This window comes from Bicyclus anynana, chromosome 2, assembly GCF_947172395.1.
Source record: "Bicyclus anynana chromosome 2, ilBicAnyn1.1, whole genome shotgun sequence".
Taxonomy (NCBI): domain Eukaryota; kingdom Metazoa; phylum Arthropoda; class Insecta; order Lepidoptera; family Nymphalidae; genus Bicyclus; species Bicyclus anynana.
Genome location: NC_069084.1, coordinates 16,028,697 through 16,048,527, shown reverse-complemented (window position 1 = coordinate 16,048,527; position 19,831 = coordinate 16,028,697). Strand labels below are relative to the sequence as shown.

Here is a 19,831-nt window from a genome sequence, read left to right as displayed (position 1 = left end):
TCTCTGAAAGAACCACAGAAACTTTGTAATTTAAACGGCTTAAATTAAAACATCACTGGCTTGGCACCGCCTTCAAACTGATCAGAAGATAGCACATAGGTAAGATGTTATTTATTGCTTTTTAGTTTAGGTTAATTTTTGAGTTGGAAGTCGGTTGAATTTTTTTTATTAAAATTTTTTAACTAACCAATCTCAAGGTCAGTGGCGTAGCGTGCCTTAGAGGGGTCCTGTATTTTAAAATTATTAGTGGGGCCCAATAGCGAAATCAAATCTCGAAAAAATTCTTTAATTTTGATTTACTCTAACTACCCAAACTCTTTCACCATGAAGTATTGCTTTTTTACTTATGAAGCACCCCCATTTTGCACCATTTGAAGCATTTTTGCTTTTACACATTAAGAGGTTCTTGTAGTCCGTATCGTTGATTCGGCTGTTACAGTGGTAGCTACGCCCCTGCTCAAGGCTCCAGATGATTTGAAGTTGCAATCGAAATTGCCCGGTAGATGGCGACTATATTGATTCATTGAAAAACCCGCTGTTTCTCGTAGAACACAAACAGTATAAAATAAGTACTCATTGTAAACTGCACCTGTTATTTGGCATTGCTGTTAATTTTACTTTTTTTACTTTAAAAGTTGACCAATATCGATCAAAATATAAATAGGCACAGCCGAAAATACTCTTAAGAACCCACTGCCCAACAAGATAATACCCACATTGTAGTAAGCAACGTAGTAAGGTGGCCACATAAGTCGTAAAGATCCACCTACGCACCAAATTGTTTACAAACGAATATTACATCAGTGACATGCAATCACATATTAAAAGTGTTTACAAGCTTCACGCAAATCGTGCGTAGTTATAAATATAGGTGAAATAATTACACAATACGTCGAAAGTGTAGGTGTTGAGATCATTCCAAGGTTACACATTCGTGATGGCGGGAAACTATCTATGTATCCTGCGCTATGAGTGCACAAGTCATATCAAAACGAACTAGCATGATGATAGTAAAATAAATAATTTTCCCATTTTTATTATCAAGCATTCTTTGTTTCAAAATAGTAGACGCGCTGTCTACGTGATATCGGCTAACAATGTATCTAAGCAGAGATTCTAAATACCTAAAAACATTTACTTACATTTACAAATAATAATGACTATACAACTATCGTAATGGTTCAAAACGAGCAATGGATATTGTTTTCAATGAAGTATGTATTTCGTCATGTTGTCTATAATACTGATGTTAGAGCAGGATAATATAATAGAAAGGCTGTGTATAAAAGAAAAAGATAGCTGCAAACTGTCAGACTATGTGAGATAGAGCACGTTTTATATGGAAACTTATAACGTGTTAGAAAGAGACCTCTAGAAAACAGTACAATAACATCAGATTTTCCCTTCGTGATTGGACGCATGCGTCATAACACAATGCAGGGCCGTATTTGCGAGTGAATTATAATATCCTATTAAAATGATTATTTATTTTATAGAAATTGGTACTGAAACTTACGTATGTAGGTAAATGTATTCATTAATTACCAACCCCATTAATGTATTCATTATGAATATATTATTAATACTATTCTAATAGTCTGAGCGAGTTTCATTAGACATTTTATTTTTCGGAAACTTTTGATTATATACTCGTACCTACCTACGTAATACAGAGAGATGCTTGTAACGCCACCTCGTAATTTACGTTTAGCAACTTATCTAAGGCAGTTTAGGGAACACTAACATACGTCATACAAATACTTCAAATTCAAAAATATACGTTAACAAGGATTACTTAAAATCAATAAATAAAAACCTTCATTTAAAATACGATTAAACAATAGGTAAACTAAAAATATAATTATATCGCAGATAAGTGACTAAATTATTAAAAGCGCAACTTCGATACGGCCCTGGCGGAATACAATCAGCTGTTTGTAATGACAGTTCTTCTGACAAATACAAAATGGTTGAAAACTAAAGTTGGCAAACAAAGAAAGGCAGCGTAAAAGAGGATTTTGTGTTGAAAAAACAATTTTATTGAGTGAAAGTTAGTTAGTTTAGTGTGTGATAGGTGTTTTGTGCACAATGCTGGATTTAGAAATCGTTCCTGAACGTTCCCTGGGCTGCGAGGCCTGGGAGTTCGTTCTAGGTGAGCCTCTGCTTATGTTTATAAATTACGTCAAGAATTTGCGTTGTACTGCCATGGGACGCTGCTTATGCAACTTTGGTTTAGATGTTTTATCAATTTGTAAACTCTTTACAGCATTTGCACCCTGAATTCGGGCGTCATTGATTTTTTTTCCCGAAATGTCAATCGTATGCCTTCCTTTGTTACTTCTGTGGAGGTAATGTTTATTTTTTTTTCGTTACACTTGACCATGAAATCTTTGCGATGTTTATTCATAGTTTTTATTATTACAATTGTTTTATATTCTATTAACTGTTGGTTGGCTTAATGACCCGATTTCTGAGTTTGTTGTGATGCAGGACTGTTTACTGTTGTCTCTCTACATAAATTCAGTTATTATTTCCAGTATCTAACAAGCTTGTTTTTGTATATTGCCTACTAGCGGACGCCCCGCGGTTTCACCCGCGTAACTCCTAAGTCCCGTGAGAATACAGGGATAAAATATATGACACTCACAAATAACGTGGCTTTCTAGTGGTAAAATAGATCAGTCAGATCAGTAGATCCAGAGATTAGCCCCTACAACAACACAAACTTTACCTCTTTATAATATTAGTATAGATAAGCCTGATGTACTACACTATGCCACTCTTTTAACATGCACTAAAACACATTTCACATTGACATAGTAATCCTCTTCTGAAAAACCTCAAGTAACATTTATAGCAAATTCTTTAATGTAAAATTTAGATGATTTTTAATATTAACAATAATTTTCATTATTCTTAATGAGATTACTTAGATTGGTGAATATTATTTAATTTCCAATATTAATTTCAATATAAAATCTGTTATTTATTGCCATTAGCTGTGCTTCCCTTTTCTATCCTCAGATCCTGTTCTTTTGGGAGAATTAAAATAAATAGTTTCATAAGTGTAATTCCAGACTATTGTCTATGTCTATGCCAAATTTCAGCCATCAAATGAACTTTTTCCAAGTAGTACATTGTCACCTAACAAGTGAAATCACAATCAAAGGATAAATTGTCTATACTATTTATTTATAATATTATAAAGAGGTAAAGTTTGTGGTATTGTAGGGGGTAATCTCTGGATATTTTTACTAAATTGATTTTGAAATATATTTTACTAATAGAAAACAACATTACTTGTGAGTTTTATAAGCTGTACTTTATCCCTATTTTCTTACCAGAATGGGAACTATGTGGTTGTTGTGTTGAGTTGTGGGTTAAATCCCTGTGTGGGACTGTAGAGACTTGTAAGAGACATTATAATCCAGTGGATATTACCTCTGCCATCAATTTGGATGGGGTAGGTTTGAATCCAGCCCGGGGCATGCACCTCCAACTTTTCCAACGCCAACAATGTGTGCATTTTAAGAAATTAAATATCACATGTCTCAAACGGTGAAGGAAAACATGGTGAGGAAACCTGCATACTTGAGAATTTTTTTAATTGTCTAAGTGTGTGAAGTCTTCCAATCTGCATTGGGCCAGCGTGGTGGACTAAGGCCTAACCCCTCTTATTCTGAGAGGAGACTCATGCTCAACAGTGAGCTGAATATGGGTTGTTAATGATGATGTAGGACTGTAGTGGTGATCACTTTTATTACCATGATAAAACAGTATTACAAGAATTACAAAGAATATGAAAGGAGGATGGAGACTGATATCTAAACATTCCATGCTATCACCACACAGATGCTATGTAAAGAGAAAAACTCAGATAAGAGCCGGGGACTTTTTTTTCTAAAAAGAATACAATGACCAATATTCCCGTTCCCCTCCAACTAGTCGGGAAAGACTGTATTAGTATATTATATTAGTGGGTATGACAATATACCAATGGGGTGGTGATCGAACCACCACCCCTCAGTGATGAGTCAGACCACTGTTACCGTTGAGCTATTGCTACTTCTGACCAGATGTATGTATAAAAAGTTTATGACATCTCAACACTCACCTTTTGTGCTTGTGTTGCGTTCATCTTTCAATTTTCATTTTCCAATTTTCAACATTTTTATAATGCACACATAATTCTCTTTCATTTGATAACACACTCAGGTATTATAATGAAACATATTGGAGGACCATCTCTATAAAACTAACTATCAAATAAAGAACTGCATGCAAATTGGGTCACTCTTATGAGCTACAGGCTAGACTCTAGGCTGTAGCTCATACTACTCTAGGCCCTAGAATGTCACAGACAGACATACATAGCAGTCAAACTTATAACAACCTTCTTTTTTCATAGGAAGTAAAATCACTAAATAAAATTATTGATGATCTAAATCTAAAAGTAAGTTATAAAATTCCAACTATTTGCAGTCACATTTATATTGAGCACAACTAAAATACTAATCTAAAAATACCAAATGTGCATTTATAATCCCTTTGTTCTCTCAAATCTCTACAGAAAGTGTTGAGCTACTTCAAAATGTTACTTTTACTAGATCCAGTCAGGAATTAACTCTACCTTTTATATGTAGAATATTTAATTAGACATATGATCCAAAACTGAATCATTTAAAATTTTTGTCTGCTTGATTTTTCGATTTTCATTTCGTGTATAATTTAAAGGCTTTCTGTTTTTTTTTTTGTAAGAATAAGTTCAGAAGAAGAATTTAATCTATATCGATAGGTACTAGGTACCTACTAATATACTCAGAGGCACAATTATCCGCCCACTTTTATATACTTGAATCGTATTAAAGTGGGCGGATAATTGTGTCTCTGAGTATATTATGAAGTTTGTGGTATTGTAGGGGTAATCTCTAGATCTACTGAAATGATTTTGAAAACTCTTTTACCACTAGAAAGCCAGGTTATTTGTGAGTGTCATAGACTATATTTTATCTCCGTATTCTCACGGGAACGAGGTCTACGCGGGTGAAACCGCGGGGCGTTTTTAGTTTAGTTTAAATGTGAAATACATTTAGGTACATATTTATTAGAAAAATTTCTTTAATTTATCTTTTACAATTCTATTAATCCTACTAATATCTAATATTATAAACGCGAAAGTTTGTATGGATGTATGTGTGGATGTTTGTTACTCTTTAACGTCCCAACTACTGCACCATTTGGTTGAAATTTAAAAACGAAGATAGATAATACCCGGGATTAATACATAGGCTACCCCGAGGTACATAGGTTTATCCCGAAAAATCCATGTTTGTTACGAGATTTGCGAAAAACAGAATTCCACGCGGACGAAGCAGCGGGCGTCCGCTAGTATTGAATAAACAAGTAGTCTTTTATTTTATAATTTTATAGAATTTCCTTATTGCGGACCGCATTGATACAAAAGTATTAAAAATAATTTATTTTTCAAATTTTTAATTAGCCTTTACCTTTTATGCGATAAAAATATTTTATTGCGTAAATATGACGAAATGTCGAGTCGTAATACGTAATATTAAAGTAGTGAAGGTAAAGGCTGGCTATCATATGACTTGATTAATATTGATAAAGTTTACTATAAACATCGGAGTGCGTCGACCTCTGGCACAGCTGGACTGACACTTGTCTCATAAACAAGAGATGGGGTTTACGGGATACTAGCGGACGCACGCGACGCACAAATTTTTCAAAAATCCCGCGGGAACCGTGGATTGAAAAGTAGCCTATGTGTTAATGCACAGTAAAATCTATTTTCATTCCAAATTTCAGCCATATCGCTTTAGTAGATGCAGCGCAAAGGAGTAACAAACATACGCTTACAACTTTCGCCTTTATAACAAAACACTATTAAAAATTTATAAAAAAAAATCAACTCCCACACTGCGGGACATTTGAGTGCCCAAGCAAACGGTGGTCAGGGCTTCAGAGTGAGGAATCTTATCTCCTCACAATACGCGCCGTCTCAAGAATCACTGCCTTTTGTATCCGACTCTTGATCCAGTGGTTAAGCGAAAGCTTCTTAGGGTGTTGGTCGAAGCTTTTCGCTATAAGACCATTGACTGAAACGACTATCGGAACAATAATAGCCTCAACATTCCACATGGCGGTAATCTCGTGAGCACGGTCCAAGTATTTTGATACTTTTTCCTTTTCGGCTTTAACCTCGCCTTTATATTCGTAATATTCTATAGTGTAGGTACAAAATCGTCTCAAAAGTATTTAAGATACCCATATACGAGTATTAACATGAAAAGTAAATTAAAATTGTAATAATACGGAATTCAGAGAACAGTAGACTACAGTTCGTTTCATGTAGGATGGTGCGGGTGACAGTTCGTTTCACTTTTGAAAGTTTGCCGCGATTTACGATATTAATTACGATAATACATATTACGTATTATGAACGTCATACGGGCGACCCATGCTATCTGAAAAACACTTTAGCCAAACGCCCCGCGGTTTTACCCGTGTAGTTCCTCATCCCGTGGGAATATGGAGATTAAACATATGATACTCGCAAATAATGTAGCTTTCTACTGGTAAAAGAATTTTTAAAATCGGTTAGATAAGAATAAGAATAAGAATAAGAATCATTTATTTGCAAGAAACATTACATTTAGTTATACAAAGATGTTCTTATGTATTAGGTGACAATGTTTCACCATTAATAGGTATACAAATGTTTATTGTTTAATTAATTAAATTAAAATTTAATGACATTAAGTTTAAAAGAAATATAATTAATACTATTTTTTTGAAGCATCAGCAAAGTACTCTTCTATGGAGTAGTAACATTTTTCTATTAGAAACTTTTTAAGATTTTCTTTAAATAATGATCCAGAGATAACCTCCTGTAACCTCACAAACTTTAACTCTTTAAAATATTAGTATAAATTCTTTTAGATTAGATTCCTAGTAATCTTCAAGCCTTAATAGCTCAGTTGTAAAGGGTCCTCATCACCAAGAGGTGGTGGTTCGCAGGACTATTGTCGTACCCACTCCTAACACAGTATCTTCGAATAACTGGAGGGGAACAGGAATATTGTACATATAAAAAAGTCATGGCAAATACTTGGCAAATAATAAAAATCTTTTAAAAAAATAGTACAGCGGTCAGGATACAAAACTAGTCCGCATTTCGTCTTCAACTATCAACAGTCCGCGAAACTGTCTGATAATTCATAATACTAATCTTATAATATTTTCTACGAATTGTTATTTTGCTACGCTCGCGTAGATCCTTTTATCGGCGTGTCGAAAAGAATGTTTTCGTCATTATCAATAATATTTGTCGGCCTTCGTTTATTTTATTCGTAGAGGTAAACATAATAATGCGTATTCGTACAAATACGTAGAAATTCACGTATCGCGTCGCGTCAGAACATTGTTTTTAACTGAATATGCGTTCTATGAAACAATTGGCGACGCAGTTTTTGCTGGATTTGAATTGTCGTTTTTTTTGTTGTTTTTGGGAGAAGTCTTCTAATTTTCTACCCGACTGCCTAATAGGGGCTTATATTATTTTTACGGATGTATGTTGCTAAAATGACATTTAAAGAAAAATGGTTCTAGCTGGCTTGGCAAGTTCGTTGATGACACTCCCATGATATGCGGGCGACGGGGGAAAGGACTGCGCGGTTGTGAAGTCGTGTGCGCGGTGGCATCGCTACGCCCCTCCCGGCTCGCGCGGACCATCGGGAGTGTTACGAACGAATTTGCCAAGCTATAGCATTTCAGCATATGAGACAAATTGATTCCGTGAGATTTTAAGCGTTTTCCTTAATCACCACATCCCAAGTGCTTGCAACCGTCGACAACAGTCCTTTTTCAGGACCCTACAGAACGTTTGAGAGACATATAAAAGAAAGGACCAAACGTAACATTTAAAAAAAACATACATACAGCCGAATGTAGAAACTCCTCTTTTTTAGAAGTCTGTTAAAAACGCATATTACTTACTTTACTTATACTTAAACTAAAAATAAGCTTTGTGGTAGTTCTTCTACGGACGACGTCTGTCACAAAGAGCACTACTACTATTCACATTATCGTACTAATATTATAAACGCGAAAGTTTGTATGGATGTTTGTTACTCTTCAACGCCGCAACTACTGGACCGATTGGGCTGAAATTTAAAACGAAGATAGATTAACACATAGGCTACTTTTCATCCCGGAAAATAGTTCCCGCGGGATTTGTGATAAACTAAATTTAATGCGGACGAAATCGCGGGCGTCCGCTAGTGACCTTATAATTTTAGTTGTCTGAATGGGGATGATGACTAAGTTTGAATATATTGATTTTTATGATACATTCGGGTAAATAGGGTCAATGTTAACTAATTTATACATAAAAAGCAAAGATTGTCTGGATATTTGCAAAATAAATGAGATTATAAAATTTCAAAATCTATTAAAAATATTTTATCGTATTTAGATGAAAATTCATACAGTTTTAGCTTCCTTACATTAAATGTGACATTTTTTAATATATGAACTATAAGCATAAACGCACAAATAACAAAGATATTAGTAATTTTGTTTGAACGCGCATACAAATCTAACGATCACTACATTGCCTATGACGTCATTATTTCAAGCCATTTTGTATGGGGCGTTTTTCAGGGATCCGCGGCAGCGCCGCAAATCTGACTCTTTAAATCCCTGTAGCTTCGAAAGTAATGATCGCAGATACCCTGTTCCTTTTACAAAATTGCTTTACTATTAGTATACTTTTAATTTATATACAATTTAAAAAACTGTCATCATCCCTATTGAAATATTTACCAGTCAAACAGAATTCGTCGACGTTGACCCAGTTTAGCGGACTCCTAATTGCTCTATTGATATTATTAATAATTAAAATGTATTGAAGTAGATAATGAACTAATTAATAAATGCTTATTGTTTTTTTATAGAGCGAATAGCGTGGCATGTTAACAAAGGCAGACGATATAATGATAATGAATGTGAATTGTTTTTGATTTCCGATGAACAATAACTCATGAGCGATGTTTCAAATATGTAGCACAAATTGTTATTGATATCAATTTAAGACGACTCTCTAGCGTGGTTTGTAATTCTGTAGTTTTTAATAGAGATCCTTGGTGCAATTCCCAGTCTGGAACAGTTTAGGATTTTATATTTTCTAAACTAGCTTAGTCCAGCAGGCTTATTATGTAACTTTGTGTACCATTCAAATAATAATTCACTACATCGTTTTTCATCGTATTTTTGATTTCAAAAAAAGGAGTAGGTTCTCATACGACGCGTGTTTTTTTTTATATGTTTGTTACCGCATAACTTCGTAATTTCTTAACCAATTTTAAAAATTATTTTTTTGTTTGGAATAGTATACTTCCAGATTGTCATTTTACCAATTTTACTTTTCTGACGTCCTCTTTTTCTTTTTTCGCCCCTTGGTACCCATTCCGTCACCCTTTTGGTCCATCTATCGTTCTGCTATCTACAGATATGCCCAGCCCATTAACGCTTTAAGGATCGGATCCTTTTTATTATATCCTTCAGTTGTGTTCTTTTCCTTATGGTTAGGTTTCTTACTTCTTTCCATTTCCCTCTGGCAGATAGAAAGTTTATCCTTATTTCATAATGAAATAAAAAAAAACTAAATTAAAATCGCTTCATCCGTTCGGGAGCTATGGTGCCACAGACAAACTGACAGACAGACACGTCAAACTTATAGCACCCCTCTTTTTGCGTCGGGGGTTAACAGAATACTTCTTCTTCGTCGTTACACTCTTGACAGAGTGGTCGTGGTCGTCATTTGGGCGCGGTGGCAAGCCTCACTATCCGTCGCCATTCCTCCCGCAGTGTGGCTCTCCTGGAACATTCGTGGAGCGATCCATGGAGAGCGGTTTTTACTTGATCAGTCCAGCGCATTGGTGACCTGCCACGTGCTCTTGTGCCCTCCACCTTTCCTTGACAGAATACTATCTAGCTAAATTCTAGCTAGCCAGGAGGTGCCCGGCGGCTTTAATAAACCTACACCTAACTCACATGCTTGTAATCGTTACCTCTTGTACATTGTCATATGTTTAGCATATTATATCAGCTACACAAAGGTCAACCCACTTCGGTTCCCAGCGGGAAATGAATAAAGACAGTGTAAACGGAAAAGCGTGAGTGTACAACTCCAGTGTCATTAGCATTTCGCTTATCGGCCGTTACGAGCAAAACAAATGTAATTATCGTAGACATAACAACCTATATAGCTCGCTCGTCGTGTAATCCCAGTGACGCGGCTAGACATTTTCATCAGAACCTAGTTGATTGGGACTTGGGATGCATAGCAGTTTTCTAACTGGCTTTAATAAATTCTACAAACCTATCGCCACCGGGGCGCTTTTCTTTGACGTAGCTAAAGCGTTTGACCAGGTCTGGCACGAAGGCTTAATAGTCAAACTGAACCGGTTCGGCGTGCAAATCAAAATGGTCTGCTTGCTACATAGCTTTCTGTCCAACCGCACCTTTAGGTACCCGTAGGTACCCAAAGGTGCGGTTACCTACCCGTAGGTAGACGGCACTCTCTCATCCCCCAGACGGATTAGTCGGAGTCCCCCAGGGCTCCGTGCTCTCCCCGCTTCTATACTCGCTCTTCACAAGCGACATCCCCACCGACTACCCGAACGTACACGTCGCACAGTACGCGGATGACACTGCACTGTACACAACGGCCGTAGACCGGCGTTCCATTAGAGTCCGCCTCCAGAATCAGAAGGCAGTTAACATTATAGGCAAATGGTTCCGCCTCTGGCGGATAGAAGTCAACCCAGACAAAAACGCAGCCGTGCTTTTCACTGGCAAATCGGTACCTCGAAACAAACCCGGGCCCAAAGTAGTCTCACTTTACGGAACTCTCATCCCCTGGCAATGTTACTGCCAAGTAGCTAGGCGTAACCTTTGACAACCGCATGAGCTTCTCCATGCACATCAATAAAGCGAGGAAAGAGGATGCATACGTAATGCACCGCCTTTACGTATGCAGCTTCTTTTCCTCGCTAGCTAGAGTTAAGACAGTTTCTTTGGACTTTGCTTCTTTTGCAGATCTCTTCTTTTCTGATTCTATAAAGCAGAGATGTTCTGAGCATAACTCGCTCCATCTCTGAGTGGCTTTCTTGTGAGAGCTATAGCAGTCGACGAGCAAACAAAAAACGTATTAATAATAATTTATTTTCAGATGATAGCCTGACCGCGACCTATGTCGACTTACTCGTATATAACTATATGAGCATCATCATTATTTGCCTTTTTATTATATACTTCTCATAAAAAAAAATTAAACAGTCCGCCTAAACAGTATTTGCAGATTGTTTCGATTTTTTAATGAGAAGTATGTTGTATATATGCCATTAAAGAGCAAGATCCCCCTCCTTATACAGGAGAGTAGCATAAGTTGACCCACAATGCTGCTTCAATGTCAATTGTCGGGTTTAGGCGGGTCAATGTTTACTGTTACAATAACTAAGTACTAGAAAGTTACGTGCGCTTCGTAAATATTTAAAGGCACCTGATATTAATGTTCCTACGTAATGTAACCGAGTCATATATTTTTTTCGAAAATTTTGTAAAAGATTCTTTTTTATCTGTTTCCAGGGATGCATTTCTCCCAGGCTGTGTCAATAATACAGAGTCAAGTGGGCACGATACGGGGCGTGCAAGTCCTCTACAGCGATCAGGTGACAGCTCTTGTACTATTTCTCTTACTCTTTAATTATTATTACTCTTTAATTATATTGACGGCCGCGTGGCGCAGTGGGTAGTGACCCTGCTTTCTGCATCCACGGCCGTGGGTTCGATTCCCACAACTGGAAAATATTTGTGTGATGAGCATGGGTGTTTTCCAGTGTCTGTGTGTATTTATACATTATATAAGTATTTATATGTAGTATATAATTATTAATATTATAATATATAATATATAGTATATTAATATAGTATAATATAGTATATTAATATTATAATATCAACTATCTTAGCACCCATAACACAAGCTACTCTGTATGCTTACTTTGGGGCTAGATAGTGATGTGTATTGTTTAAGTATATTTATTATTATTTATTTATTTATTTATTTATTACCAGGCCAATCACATGGTCCGCCTGCTGGTAAGAAGTGAGGCAGCACGTTTAATGGAGCAACGCTTTGCATACAACTTACAAGGAACATTTATGGAGTTTACTCCATAAAAATTATTACCAGAGAATTTTCTTAATTCTCTGCGTGTGTGAAGTCTGCCAATCCCCATTGGGCCAGCGTGGTGGACTATATTGGCCTAGGCCTCATTATGAGAGGAGGCTCGAGCTCAGCAGTTAGCCGAATATAGGTTGATACCTTACCCTTACCTTATAAGCCGATAGACTCTGCAGATAGTCCACTGCTGGACATAGGCCTCTTGCATGGACTTCTGAGCACATCGGTCTCGAGCCGCCAACAGCGGCTGGATGGGTTAATAACGACGAAAAAAATATGGGCAGTAAAATTCGATGAACGAACGACAGCGTAACGTTTTTGTGCGCAACCTATTCTGCGCACCTTTCACCGCCAACAGCGTGCACGTTGTTGGCGTGCGGTTGCGCACCTTTCACTTTTCAGGCGTAAGTATTGAGACGTACATAGTGTATGCAGCATACAGCTATTTATAGAAAGTCAATCTAAAAGAGTAAACTCCATTCGTGCGACGGAGCTGACATACACTTTTTTATATTATTTACAAGTTAGCCTTGACTATAATCTCACCTGATGGTAAGTGATGATGCAATCTAACATGGAAGCGGGATAACTTGTTAGGAAAAGGATGAAAATTTACACCCCATAAACACATTTAGCACACAATCATTTTTCCAGTTGTGGGACTCGAACCCACGATCTTGGATACAGAAGGAGGGTCACTACCCCCTGCACCCAGTGGCGTGCACACCATAGATGCAAAAATTCCCTGCCTACCCTGAGAACTCGTTACGAATCTGTATTGCGATAGTAATTTTCCATTTTGTATCTATAGTGCATACCCTAGTTGAAAACCCTGTGCACGCCAGTGCCTGCAACAAAGTAAAAGTGAAGTTGTTTCTTTATGCTGACGATTTATGAATCACTTGTACTTTATTGTTGTTTAACGACTGGCTTATCATCGCGTCACACAGGACAACTATAGAACAGATGGTTATATTACGATAAACAGCCGAATGATTTGTTGTATGTTTAGTTGCTCCTACAAACAAACTAAAAGAGATATATAGTGACTAATTGATTGATTTATAATAAGCGCGAAAACCCGAAGAAAAGAAGCGACAACGTCACCTGTATCCTTGGAATCCTCTACGCACTTTTCACCCCGAAACCGGTGCATTTTCAAGAGATGTTGACTCAACAACGTTCAGATACAAATAATAATAATAATATTCTACTAATATTATAAACTTTTATTTCACGTCATCAACCCATATTCGGCTCACTGCTGAGCTCGAGTCTCCTCTCAGAATGAGAGGGGTTAGGCCAATAGTCCACCACGCTGGCCCAATGCGGATTGGCAGACTTCACACACGCAGAGAATTAAGATAATTCTCTGGTATGCAGGTTTCCTCACGATGTTTTCCTTCACCGATTGAGACACGTGATATTTAATTTCTTAAAATGCACACAACTGAAAAGTTGGAGGTGCATGCCCCGGACCGGATTCGAACCCACACCCTCCGGAATCGGAGGCAGAGGTCATATCCACTGGGCTATCACGGCTCAATTTTGAAAAACTTTTATTTACTTATAACTAATATTATTAGTTTGTATGGATGTTTGTTACTTTTTAACGCCGCTACTACTGAAGCGATTTGGCTGAAATTTGGAATGGAAGACAAACCGACCAATAGCGGCTTAGTTGAAAATAATCACTCTCTCTTTCGTTGCGACAGGAAAAACAGACAACCACACACATATTTATTTGTTTATTTTATTTTATTAAATATTCTACATAGAGACGTGATTGCATAGTGGATATGACCACTGCAGTCAATTCGGAGGGCGTATGGTTCAAATCCAGTCCGGGCATGCACCTCCAACTTTTTAGTTGTGTGCATTTTAAGAAACTCACTTGTCTCAAACGGTGAAGGAAAAACATCGTGAGGAAACCTGCATACCAGAGAATTTTCTTAATTCTCTGCATGTGTGAAGTCTGGCAATCCGCATTGGGCCAGCGTGGTGGACTATTGGCCTAACCCCTCTCATTCCGAGAGGAGATTCGAGCTCAGCAGTGAGCCAAACATGGGTTGATAATGATGATGATGAAATAACACTCACAATAGTTTAAATTCTAAAATTTTAATGTGATTGTTTGTTCCAGAACCCCCTGTCAGTTGACTTAGTAATAAATATGCCGCAGGACGGCATACGGTTAATATTCGACCCGGTCGCGCAGCGGCTCAAGATCATAGAGATATACAATATGAAATTAGTTAAGCTTAGGTATAGGTGAGTAATAAGATAATTTACATTTTTTATAGCAAGTAATGTTTTCAATAGTGAAACTTCTCTAAAAACTATGCATCCACAACTCTACCTGCATTCTTGTATCTGTACCTATCTACTAGATATATACTCAGAGGCAAAATTATCCGCCCACTTTAATATGACGCTAGAATATTAAGGTGGGCCGATAATCGTGCCTCTGAGTATATAATATATTATGTTACTAACTATAAAGCCTCCTACCAAACTAAATAAAATTTCATCTTACTCCTTTCGCTTTGTATATTTAGTTCGGCCCACCTTAATATTCATGCGTCATATTAAAGTGGGCGGACAATTTTGCCTCTGAGTATATATCTAGTAGACAAGTATATACTTATACAACGTGTCCCAAAATTCAACGATAAGCGGGCGCCAAAAGATTGACCTGCTCATGAGCACTTAAGGAAAAATAATAAAAAAAATATACCTAAATTTTTTTTTTAGTTACAAAATAAATTTTAAAATTCTTTGAAAATTTACACCTTGTATGATATTTTGAACTACCGCAGCTACAATTTCTTAAATATGCTTAAGATTTTTTTTGTATCGGAACCTAAGTAGTACTACTATTCACCACAACTCTTAAAAACACCACAATGCCCGCAGTTTTTACACAAAAAAATATCAAAATATTTTTTTTCCCTCAAATTTTTAAAGATTTTTACTTTCAGTCTACTTTGACTCATGGTCTTGCAAAAAAAAGTATGAACACCGCTATGGCAAGTTATTTTCAAAGTTGACGCAACTAATCAAGATTTCAAAATAGTATAATACCCTAGGATAACTAGTCGCAAAAAAAAAATATGCGTACCATTTGTAAACAAGAACTAAATTTCTAAAATGTTTTTGCTCCTAGAAATCACTTTTACTTTATGCACAAAATGATGTGAGTCATACGTTGCAATTTCCTAGAATTTTAATGGAACGAACGATAACTTTTAAAAATAAGAGAGAGAGAGAGAGAGAAAGATAGCGATAAGTATACGTTAGAGAGGGATAGACAGATGTTCTTTGTTGAATGACAATGATGCAGGTAAAGAAAATCCTGTTCCCAGCAAGTCAGTACGCTCTGCTCCTTTGTTTACTGCGCAACTTTCCGTATTCAATTGACGTGGCTCTCGTACTAACGACTTTTGGCTTTGCATTTTGGACTGGACTTAAGTGATCTGCAAACTGAACTGACCTGGCATTATTTTGGACTGTGCCTGTGTTTTGTGAATTGGACTTTTGGTGTATTTTGGACTGTTTAGCGTTATCATGCCGCAACCATACACGCCGATGGAATACGCTAACATGCATCTCATTTATGGAGAATGTCGGTGCAATGCTAACGCTGCTAGCAGATTGTATCGAGAAAGGTACCCAAACGCTCAAAGATATCCAGATTATCGGGTATTTATGAATGTGCATCAAGCGTTTTCGGAGGGTCGTTTGCCGTCAGCTAGAAGAAACGCTGGAAGACCTAGATCGGAATGCGATGAAGAAGTTCTCAATGAAATAAACATTGATTCAACTACCTCAGTGCGTGCCATAGAAGCAGCTACGGGAATCCCAAAAAGTTCAGCACATCGAATACTAAAACGTCATCGGCTACACCCATATCATTACAGACGTGTACAAACGTTACTATCACGGGACTATCCACTGCGGATCGCATTTTGCCGAGTGATGCTTCAAAAGCATCGGGAAGATCCTCAGTTCTTGGATAAAGTACTATGGTCGGATGAAACAACCTGCAAGAAAGATGGCTATTTAAATCTTCACAACCTACACAGCTGGAGCAATGAGAATCCGCACCTGATGAGAGAAGACAAATCCCAATATCAATTTAAGGTCAACTTATGGACGGGCATTTTAAATGGAAAAGTGATTGGGCCTTTTGAATTACAAGGAAACTTAGATGGGGACAGTTATTTGAACTTTTTACAAAATGATTTGCAAGAATTACTAGAAGACGTCCCCCTAAGCGACCTTCAAAATATGTGGTATCAAAATGATGGTTGCCCAGCTCACTACGCTCGTCCTGTGAGACAATACCTAGACCACGAGTATCCGGGGCGTTGGATCGGGCGACTTGGTCCTATCCTATGGCCACCCCGATCACCCGACCTAAACCCCCTGGATTTCTTTTATTGGGGTTGTCTCAAAGACAGGATCTACGCAAAACCGATTACGACATTGGACGAGCTTCGGCAAAAAATCACTCAGGCTGCGGCACATATCAATGCTAGAAGATATGCGCGAAAAATAAAACGGTCGTTTTTAAGGCGATGTCGTGCCTGTATTAATGCCGGTGGAAAACAATTCGAACATTTACTTTAATGTTGTGTAATTAAAATAACAAACACATTTTTGGAACATAGTAAAATTTATTACTAACAACAAGAATAATTAAGAAATTTGGTTCTTGTTTACAAATGGTACGCATATTTTTTTTTGTGACTAGTTATCCTAGGGTATTATACTATTTTGAAATCTTGATTAGTTGCGTCAACTTTGAAAATAACTTGCCATAGCGGTGTTCATACTTTTTTTTGCAAGACCATGAGTCAAAGTAGACTGAAAGTAAAAATCTTTAAAAATTTGAGGGAAAAAAAATATTTTGATTTTTTTTTGTGTAAAAACTGCGGGCATTGTGGTGTTTTTAAGAGTTGTGGTGAATAGTAGTACTACTTAGGTTCCGATACAAAAAAAATCTTAAGCATATTTAAGAAATTGTAGCTGCGGTAGTTCAAAATATCATACAAGGTGTAAATTTTCAAAGAATTTTAAAATTTATTTTGTAACTAAAAAAAAAATTTAGGTATATTTTTTTTATTATTTTTCCTTAAGTGCTCATGAGCAGGTCAATCTTTTGGCGCCCGCTTATCGTTGAATTTTGGGACACGTTGTATATACTAATATTATAAAGAGGTTGTAAGGAGTAATCACTTTCTAGATCTACTGTAGATCTAGATCTACTGAACTGATTTTCGAAATTCTTTTAAAAAGCCACGTTATTTATGAGTATATTATGTCATTTTATATTTTTTTTGTCATACCTACTATATATTTTGCGGACACTAAGGCGCGTCTGCTATTTATAATTTGGTTTCCATGTACTAACAAAACAAGCACAGCACATTTAAGAAATCAGTCACGCCCGCCCGGCTCGGCATAGTGGTAAGATTTATTGCGTGTAAAATTATATATTCCGATCCCGTATCTGTCGACCTGCCGACCTTTCTGTACGTTTGTCTCCGAGCGCGGCGTGTGCTCAGGGACAAGTTTCTTTTGTAATAAGCTGTTCTAAATCAGTTCAATGTACTCTCAACTAAAGGTAAAGGTACAAAGCATTATTGGTATGTCCTACTAGCACACTACTAGCGGTTTTACACGAGTAGTTCCCGTTTCCGTGCATTTTTTTGCGAGGAGGAATCCCTTCTGGACTTATGACGATTTGGGCATAGCGTGTCCGATTAGCACATACTAGACGACCTCCTCTTGACTTTGAACCGCGACGCATTTCTTCATGCCAACTCTACTTATTATATTCTTTTCTGTTTTCCTTTCTCTTTTATTCTCAATATAATCGCTCTTAGCATTTGCCCATATCTCTGCTAATCTTGCTCACTAGACAGGACGTCTGATCAGGCTGATCACACGTCCTGATTTCATGATCTATATTACTGCTCGTTTCTTATGCGAGTAGCCTCAAGTCTCTGCTGGCGACACATTCAAAGATAGCGTGCCTCAGAGTGTCTTCCTCTTCGCAAAAGGAGCATTTTTCGCTCGGGGCTTTCCAGAACACGAAGAGATAGGTGTTACTATCTCTTCGCGATCGGAAAAGCAGAAAGCTCCTACGTTCCCGTGCCTATAACGTTCACAATAATCTGTTCAGTAAATACAGATATTAGAGATTACCCCAACATCGTTACAAACTCATAAACTATACAAGTACTTTAGCTATTTCATGTTGAGGTTTTTGCTTTGGTTGTATCTAGTAGTAATGGGGAACAATCAGGCGTTGGATACAAGCGCTATGAAGTAAAAATTCTACCAAAGGAGTTGGACACGAATCGCTAGAGTTGCTCTGCAACTCTTTCAATCTTGCAATCTTTGGATTGCGCTCTTTCTTCAAGCCTTGCCTATATCATGTTTTGATCATGAATTGCTGAAGTAATCGAGGCAGTATGTCTAAAATTGTGCTAAGGCAATATAATGTGTGGTGTCAAAATACGATTAAACGTTCTTTCTTCTTTTTTGGGCGCAAACATCGCGATGATTTGAAATCCGAATATACGCATAATCGCGAGTTGTGCGGCCAAAGTCTTCGGCATAGAGCCTTGGGCTTACAAACAGGCACTAGATTCCCCCTTCGCGAACCGTTGTCACGAAGACGAACCACTTTGTTTCGCCTTCCCAAATACGGTCACGAACATTATCGCGAGTGTGTGCATTAAAAGATTTGTGTGTCGTGTCTCCAGTGGCATGTGCTTCAACTCCCCGGAGATCACGCCGTCGATCGAGCAGGTGGAGCACTGCTTCGGCGCGACGCACCCCGGCCTGTACGACAGCCAGCGGCATCTGTTCGCGCTCAACTTCAGGGGGCTGTCCTTCTACTTTCCTGTTGATAGTAAATTTGAGGTTAGAATTAATGAGGCATCGCCCTTTATTGTAGTCTTGTTTATGCTCAATCAGTTATAAATGTGTAGTGGTAATTAGCGGAGAAAATTATTCGAAGAGTCCGTGCCGTGGAGTTGGGTTGCTGGAATGGCGAACCCGCAACGAAAAGTGTATGTGTAAGAGCCGAATGCAGGCGACTCAATACTGTGGTGTTTAAAAATCCGTTCAGGATGTCTTAGTTAACTAAGGCTAAGAGTCGCTCCATCACCATTCATCGACTGATAATGATGACAATATTTAACTGAAGCCTGTGGCTATGAGATGTAGGCTGATCATGATGATATTTTGAAGAGATATTTTCGCAGCGGAACTTCAGAATCGGTGGTAGAGTTTCTACAAATTGTCCAACTTGACGTTTTAAAAGTGCTTATAAAGTACATGAAATAAAGGAATCTGTATTTGATGCAGTTTTCTACATTAAAGCTGTTTAACCCATAATTACAATGGTTTATAACCGTAATATACTGTTCCAGCCCGGCTACGCGCACGGCCTGGGCTCGCTCCAGTTCCCGAACGGCGGCTCGCCCGTCGTCTCCCGAACGACGATATACTACGGCTCACAGCACCAAGTGAGGAATATATATTCAT

The 19,831-nt window shown here is 37.6% G+C and overlaps 1 protein-coding gene across 1 annotated transcript in view; it reads left to right on the top strand.

Moving 5' to 3' along the window:
• Nucleotides 1–1,935: 1,935 nt before the first annotated feature.
• LOC112055500 (PHAF1 protein CG7083) overlaps nucleotides 1,936–19,831 on the top strand; it is a 39,871-nt gene continuing 21,975 nt past the window's right edge. Inside the window, exons 1-5 of the mRNA XM_024095644.2 lie at nucleotides 1,936–2,152; nucleotides 11,671–11,753; nucleotides 14,412–14,539; nucleotides 19,045–19,204; nucleotides 19,717–19,812. Of these exons, the coding sequence (XP_023951412.1) occupies nucleotides 2,089–2,152; nucleotides 11,671–11,753; nucleotides 14,412–14,539; nucleotides 19,045–19,204; nucleotides 19,717–19,812 (531 nt within the window). The 5' untranslated portion in view covers nucleotides 1,936–2,088. The remainder of the gene's footprint in view (nucleotides 2,153–11,670; nucleotides 11,754–14,411; nucleotides 14,540–19,044; nucleotides 19,205–19,716; nucleotides 19,813–19,831) is intronic.